The sequence below is a fragment of the Chenopodium album genome, chromosome 17 (genome assembly GCF_948465745.1).
Source record: "Chenopodium album chromosome 17, dcCheAlbu1.1, whole genome shotgun sequence".
Lineage (NCBI taxonomy): Eukaryota > Viridiplantae > Streptophyta > Magnoliopsida > Caryophyllales > Amaranthaceae > Chenopodium > Chenopodium album.
Genome location: NC_137850.1, coordinates 23,896,946 through 23,905,270, shown reverse-complemented (window position 1 = coordinate 23,905,270; position 8,325 = coordinate 23,896,946). Strand labels below are relative to the sequence as shown.

The window sequence follows — 8,325 nt, the reverse complement described above, 5'->3', positions numbered from 1 at the left end:
CCCTATTTATTATCTTTATTTTGTTAAAATCATGACTAAAGTTTCAATGACAGATTGAGAAACTTTAGACCGTCGATGCCATATTAAGAGGGTATCATCCTTTTTTAATGTATTTTAAACCCGATACCTTCATAACATGACATCACCCAAGACAACCCTCACTTGTAAAAGCGTTCTATGCCTGCAAAGGGTCAGTTTAGAATCTTTAGTGTACTAAGTTCAAAAAATATCTTTTTTAGCCTTAGTAGGTACTTGCTTTTCTTAAACATTTACAAACTAATAAGGATAGTTTCCACATTCTCAACACCAATAAAAGATTCCTTATCTTTAAAGAGCTTCGCAGAATAAGTCTCGAATTTATTTCCTTGACTACTTTCATCATCGCCTATTCTATACTCTATCAAAGTGGGGGCTTACTGTAGACATTTACTTTTGGTCCCTTGCCCCGATAGAAAGTGCTATGTCGATAAATAATTCCACTTTTGTGCTGAATTGGAGTGAAGAATGCCAATGGACTACTGATTGAAGCCTAAATACATAAAACTAACTAGCTCGACCCAAATGAAATGAACTAAAGCTCGATTATACTAAGCCTTATTAGAAATTAGGCCTAACTCAAGAGTTAAACCTAATCTTACCAAAGGGCCACACGCAAGATTAGAAGTCACGCGGCCCTAAGCAGTGCAAATCCTTCAATTGCGCGAGAAGCCACCTGATGCGGCAGATCCTCTGAAACCCTAATCTCAATTATTGCATAAAAATAGTGGTTCAATACGAGCTCTAAAGACAAAAAAAATAGCCAGAAAGTTAGCAGTAACACTTTGTGAATTTATGCAATAATCAAATCCTCTTATCCTAAACACTCACCCTTTTATTACTTTGTTCTTACTTTGGAACTTCCCGAACAAGAAGGTGTCCATTTGCATTCTAAATGAAGATCTAGCAAGGAAAAATGGAAATTCCCGAGCAATTAGAAAAATCACTTCTCTTTTCTTGTCTTAAATCACCTAAATCAACTAATTAGTGTTGTTTGATCACGTTAAAATAAACTTTTAATTAATCAATTCGACATAGTATTTTTTCATTAAATCAAGACTAGAATTGAATAAATTAACTGATTGTTTAACCTTGTTTTTTTTTCCTTTCATTAATTCGAATTAAATAAGAATAACAACATTCGTTGTAATGTAATCCTTTCATGATTGAGTGTAAATAAAATCAATTAACTTAGATTTAGGTATTACGTTACATAAATTATTTGGCGATGAAATTGTGAAAAAGGTAGAGCTAAAAGAGGCCTCACTAGGGCTAGGAGGGCAATTCCCCTCAAAAGGAATGTTGTCTTGGTACCCTTGCTCCCTAACTTATTTCTGGTATTTGTAGACCAATTTAGGAATGAGTAAACTTATGATTTGTGCTAAATATCCCTTGAACTCTACATGGGAGAAAAGCATGAACAAACTTTATGGGTTTTCCTAAAACTCATTGGCGACTTTCTATTGGTTTCTAATAAAAAAGGGTAATGATAGACTCAATTCTAATTCAAGGTCCCCCAAACAGTCAGGAATTCAAATCTTAATACACCCTTAAAAGTGTAAATCCTAGACTTTTAAAGGATCATGGGCATAAGGGAAATAAGATCCCCAACGATGGGCTACCCTCCTCACACTATACATGTGCTTATTTTGACTATACTTTTTATCAATGTATGTATGAAACATATGTTGATATATTAAATATTTTATTAGTAGTCTTTATGATTTTCATAATACTAACCTTTTATACTTCTTTATATTATATAATTACAAATATAAGTGGTTAAAGTTGAACATTGACAATTGTAGCAGTGAAAGTGTTGCGATTATTATGAAACGGATGAATTATCTTTTTCTTAGGGTTTTCATTATTCCGCCGTCGAAGTAGTGGTGTTGGGGTTGAGGTTTATTGTGGAGTTGATGGTGCTGGGTTTGTTGTTTAATGTGTTACTCAGGTCATATCTGCCACTGTTGTTGAGATACGAAGGAGGAGGAAGAATGAAGAAGGACAAAAAAAAAAAACAATACATTCATGCAAGGTAAACCATAAGACTAGAGAAGTACAATAATACTTCTTCCGTCCTTTTATTATATGCCTATTTCTCATTTTGCATGGTAATTAACAAAGTTAAAGATTCCTTAAAAGTAATAATTGGGAGTATAAATATGCATGTGGGGTTAGAGAGAGATAGAGAGAAAGAAAAAGTGGTTGGAAATTAGGAGAGAAAAAATATTGGGAATTGATGTTGAAGTACAAAAAAGAAAAAGAAAAAGGATGACAAATCATCAAAAATTGAATAATATTGTAGAAAGTACAACCTATAAATAAAAACAGACACTTAATTTTGATGATCCAAAAAAATAATACATGCATTATACATGTAATAAAAAGGACGGAGGGAAGACTATTATTCGTATTGAGTAACTTGGGCACGCTCGTAAAAGCAAACAAACATTTTTACTTTAATATTAGAAAATTTTGCAAATTGCAGCCATTTAAAATTCGTATTTTGCAAATTGCAGCCATTTTAAAAAAATTGCAAATTGCAGCCCAAAAGTTCGTATAAATTGTAAATTACAGCCCGATTCAATTTTTTTCATCGGTTTACATGTCGAAAAATCTTCGGTTAAGGTTTAAGGGGCCATTTTAGTTCTTAAGGAACCGAATTGTGCTCGGAATTAGCAAAAAAAAAAACATAATTGTCTCGTTTTGCATAACAAATATGCATCGACTTGTGGAAAACTGTATAAATGAGACACTTACGTTATTTTTTTGCTAATTTCGAGCTCAATTCGGACCTCTAAAGCCTAAAATGACCCCTAAAACCTTAACCGAAGATTTTTTGACATGTAAACCGATGAAAAAATTGAATCGGATTGCAATTTACAATTTATACGAAATTTTGGGCTGTAATTTGCAATTTCTTTTTAAATAATTGCAATTTACAAAATACAAATTTTAAATGGCTGTAATTTATAAATTTTTCTTAATATTAATATAATGAATGTTTTGGCGGCCATTAAACGTGGAAGGATGAAAATAAAGTAACAAGAAAGAAAATCTGGGAGAGACTGCAAAATTGCAAGGTTGAAATAGATGACAGGCGATACACTTCATTACATTAAAATATTAATACGCGCTTTTTCTCTCTCCTGTCTTCCAAATTTAGGAGGAGCTACAAAACCCATAATTTTTTCCCCAGAAAATATTTATTAATTAAAAAAGAGAGAGAGAGAGAGAGAGAAAGGAAAGCAGCCATTGATAAGGTGAAGGAAGTTCCAGAATCAATTATTGCCGATCAATTAAACTTCTGATTGATTGATTGGTCTGTAATTTGAAGAAACCAGCTCATATTTCTGGACTTTTTTTTCTTTGAAAAATGTCGATAAATCGATATTTGGGTTCCATCGTTTTCTTGCTTCTCTTTAGTTTGGCATCTTCCAGCTTCATTTCTGGTACGTTTTTCTTCTGCAATGGAATTTTTTTATTACTGTATTGAAATTATTATCTTAAAGCTGGGTTTTGATTTTTTTTTTCTTTCTGATTTTATTATTTTTATGCAGATGCCATTTTTGAATCTCATAGATCTACCGGCCGCTCTTTGCTTCAGACCCAGAAAAGTAATTATTTATTATCTTTTAAAATCTCAAATGTTTTGATTTGTTGTAGATATGATTTATTTTCAATTAATTACTAGATAATTTCAAGGATAGGGACAAAACTAGTGTATTATTTCAGGCTATTGATTTGTTGATTTTGTTTCTGGAACGAGCAGATCAGCTAGATATTACGTTTTCGGTTATTGGATTTTGATTTGGCTGATAAATTAAGCATGATAATATCAATTTTAGTACCAAAGATTGATATTGTGGTTAATTTTTAATTCGTTAGGGTAATATTGTGTTGGGTTTGAGTGATTTAAATAAAGGTTTCACATTGTTTCTATTTACTGCTGAATGTATGCATAAGGTTGACTTTGTAGGGGTTGGGATGTTCAAGCTGGTGTGGGCCGTGTCGTCGTTACAATTTCTTTGAATTATGCTGAAGATCAGGCTGTTTAAGATGTTTTCTGTAAGGGTTTGAAGTTTACTTTAGTTTTGCCAGTTATTTTTGTAGCAATAGTCTGTAGCATTTGGTTTCTAATGAATATCGATCATAAGCGAGAAAGTGTTTCAATTAGTGTATGGAAGGAATGGGAAATAGCAATGACTTGCTAGAATTTCTGTGTTATGAAAATACTTGTATTGGATAGAAGTTTACTAGTGTTTTGTGGGGGAAAAAGTATGTTTAGTGAATTGAGCTAGTATTTGAGATAATATTGTAGCATGTAGTTTTTGTGTTGCAAGTTATATGTTATTGTGTGATAAGCGAGTTGTATTAAAGATTTGTTGCATAAAACCATGCTTGAGCTTTGGGAAATTAATATCTGGTGATCATCTATGCTGCTGATCATCGATTGATTCTTTCTATAGATCGTTTGGATTGAGAGGATATATTATATAACCCCAATCTCCTGCTAGCATTTTAACATTGTACAGCTTCATTAGTTCCTTGTGTTTGTGAGTAGGTTGTACTAGGGCTCCGTGAGAGGGCTTCAATGAATTTTACCTTACAAACTTTTATTAACAAAATATTAAAAACAATTGATTGATGTGTGTTTATCGTCTTTGGGTAGTGATGTCAATAATTGATCTGGCCAGGAAAATAGATAATATAACAAGATTATCTCTTGGGGATTCATTCGAAAAAAATAGGTTGGAGTGAACTACTCGTACTAATGAAGTGAGCAAAACATACAATCTAATGGACGATTTTGTACGAGTTGCTCTGTTTAGTTAATCTATTTCATGTGATGTGCAGATTGCCCGATAAATTTTGAAGGTCAAAACTACACCAGCATTACTGACAAATGCAAAGGACCAAAGTATCCAGCAGATATTTGTTGCAAGGCCTTCAAGGAGTTTGCTTGCCCTTTTGCAGACGACCTTAATGACCTCACTAATAACTGTGCAAGTACTATGTTTAGCTACATAAATCTCTTTGGTAAATACCCACCCGGCATTTTTGCAAATGAATGCAAAGAGGGCGAAAACGGCCTCGAATGTGATGAAAACTCAACAAAGGCAGTGTCAAAAGACTCAAAAACAAACAGTGCTCACACAGCCAATATTTTGTCGCCTGTGTTGGTGATATTGGCTACCTCCTTGATATATTTGTTTTGTTTATTCTGAAGGCCGAGGTGCTGACACCATTGCCTGTCTTATAGTTTGTTCATTCTTTCTGATACCATCTCAGTAATATCTCAGTCTAAGGTTGCTGATCGGAAAATATTGCTTTCACGTAGAATTTTTGTCATGTGTACTATCAACTGTATGTTTACCATATTCTTATTGACTCTTTATGTAATTTAAATCTGTATAACAGGATGAGCTGTTTGAGGGCTGTCATTTCTGTTGATGTATTTATTTTTGTAATTGTCCCAGTATACCAGCTCATTGAATGAGATGTATAAGTTAAATTATTCTTTCCACTAGCCACTGAGAATTCAAACTTCAAATTAATTGATTTAACAATGTATTTTATTTTGTTTTTATTTTTTGTTTTCCCGCAATTCAGAATGTATCATGAATGGTTGGGAATTTCATACAATTTAAGGGTTGATTATGACTACAAACTTTGTTGCATGTATCTGTCTTAACATTGATTTGATTCTGCTCTTCCTAGTCAAATCCCAGCCCCCAGCAGCAGTGCGGAAGGCTGCCAGCGACCTGTGCAGGTGGGTCGTACTCCTCGGTCGCGGCGAGCCTTTATCATTGGAGCAAGTTCAAGATTTGTACTCCAATAGGCAGTGTGTTTTGCTTTTGAATTCGACACCGTGCTCGCGGCTAGTGGTGATCCGCTCATCGTTGTCAACAACCCAACTGTTGTTGATCAGATGCTCACAACCTGGCCGCCGATCCTTGTGATTGTTTAGCTTGTGGCTTCTATGGTTTAACTAAGAGTCTGTATGTAAGGGTTTTGTTCTTGTTTTTTTCAGCCCTCCTTATCATTTGCAGCGGTTAAATGGATTGCCATACATTACTTAATGTCCTTATGCTCACTCACTTGATTGATGATTATGATGAAAACATTTATAATTTCGCTACTTATAATTACCCTTGAAACATCTATAATAATCAAGCCAAGGTCTTGAAAGAGGAGGGTAATGCTTGTGTAAAGGAAGGTGAGTTTGTATGTACGTGCTGAGGCTAAGTATGATAAACGACATTTCTATGTTTTGGTTTACTAAGGGATGAAGATGACACTGTTATGCTATGGAATCTTGCTATTGCAGCTTGTGCTCTAAAGATCCGTGACTATGAACAAACTAATTGAAGAGCTTTACTCCTTAGTCATTATGCTTGATAGTACTAATGTCAAAGCTCTTTATAGAAGGACCCTAGCTGAAATCAAGCTCACCGATTAGAAGAGGCTTATGAGAACCTTGGTAAGGCAGCCAAGGTCGCAGCAAGGTCGAACCTAATAACCAGGACATTCTTCGTGAGCTGGAGAAAGTGAAGGACCTAAGCTGCAACACTAGCAAGGTCAGTAGCAAGAGCGGTGCTAACGATTCCGCTCCTACTCATCCCAACTTTTATAAAAAGGGGAAATCAGCGAGTCGTCAACTAACCTTGTGTGTAACCGGTTTTCCTATGATAAGGGAATAAATGCGTCGTCAATTGTCTATCCCTAGATCAAATACAATTTATACAACCTAAACAAACCCAATACGAGTATAAGGTAAGCATAGGGGTCGAACCACAGAGAACGATTAAACACCACCAAATGTTATCACCAACTAAGCTAGTCCAGGATAAGGAAAAGTAATCTAAAGTCTAATGACACTAAAACAAGAAATAAAGCACTAAGGGAAACGGTTTAGGTATAGAATTCACTCAAGCATAAACAAGGCATGAAATTAAATTAATCATGAACTAAACATGCTTGAATATTGATGATAGATCCAATCTAGCCACATGTCGGGGTCAATTGGCTTCTCTTAACATAGCCTCTATGTTGTCACATTAGAACCATATATTAGAAGGTGCAATCAAGTATAAATCGATACAAAAAAATCTAGCTAGTTCAACTATCGCATCACCTAGTTTCAATTTACCCTCAATCGACTAACAATGTGCACTTGCAAGTAGATTGAAGAACATCAAGTACATAAAGACTTTAATCACAAACAAATCAACTCCAAACCCAAAAACATGCTAAAGATCCAACTACACCACAACCATCCCCTTACTGGGGGAATTACTCACTAATCTTGCTAATAAGAAGATTAATCAACAAATTAACAAGCATCAACATGATTATCAAGCAATACCAAAGACAATAATAAAAAACAATAAACAAAACCAACAAACAATAAAATAAGAGAAGAGAGAGTGAGAGAAGCTCATTGATTGATGTATGGAGATCTTCAAATCCTCTTTGTCACTAGTTGATAATAAAAAATCCACAATTTCTCTTTGATTTTCCTCACTTTCTCTCTCTAAAACCCTAACTATGGAGACTAATAATCCTTAAAACCCTACCCTAAGCTAAGAGAGAGAAAGCGAGAGCTAAAAACTAATTAATAGAGTATAATAATAGTTGATACTCCTAATTACCCTAAAAATGGGTATTTATACAAAAATAAGAAAGAAAAAAATTAAAATAAGAGAAATAAATAAAAAGAGAAAATAAAGAAAGAAAGGTGAAATAAAGGAGAAGGGAAAATAAAAAGAAAAAAAGAAAATAAAATGAAAAAAATTAAAAAAAAAAAAACAAATCCCACAAACCATCAAACCCCATCCTCTTCTTCTCGAAACTGGCTGCTCTGTTCTTAATCACCACCGCCTCACCATCATCAACGACGGTAATAACCAAGAATCAACTCCAATCTTTGATCTCAACCGTTTGATCTTCATTAATAATCACGTGTCCGTGAACAGCTCCAATCAAATTGAGGCTTAATTGAAGTTTGTTTATGAGGCAGCAATGGTGATTGATGTTGTGGTGGAGATGCGGGGACAGAAGGTGGAAATGGGTGGCTGCAGCTGCGAAGCTGGGTTGTTGTGTCTAGCTGTTGAGTGGCTGATTGTGATAAGAATGGTTTCCTTCGAACAAGTGTATTATTCGAATAGAGGGTTCGGAATTATTATAAAGCTAATCATTCAGTGAGGTCAAGTGATCGGAATGTCTAGCTGGAGGCCGTTTCTGATCAGTAATATTAATGTATAATTAATGTTATAGCTTAAT

The 8,325-nt window shown here is 34.4% G+C and overlaps 1 protein-coding gene across 1 annotated transcript; it reads left to right on the top strand.

The window, feature by feature from the left end:
* Window positions 1-3,062: 3,062 nt before the first annotated feature.
* On the top strand, window positions 3,063-5,521 carry LOC145587697 (GPI-anchored protein LLG1-like). Its single transcript, XM_081644395.1, has 3 exons — window positions 3,063-3,491; window positions 3,600-3,656; window positions 4,897-5,521. The coding sequence occupies exons 1-3, from the start codon at window positions 3,416-3,418 to the stop codon at window positions 5,265-5,267; spliced, it is 504 nt and encodes a 167-aa protein (XP_081500521.1). The 5' UTR covers window positions 3,063-3,415; the 3' UTR covers window positions 5,268-5,521.
* The last annotated feature ends 2,804 nt before the right edge of the window (window positions 5,522-8,325 follow it).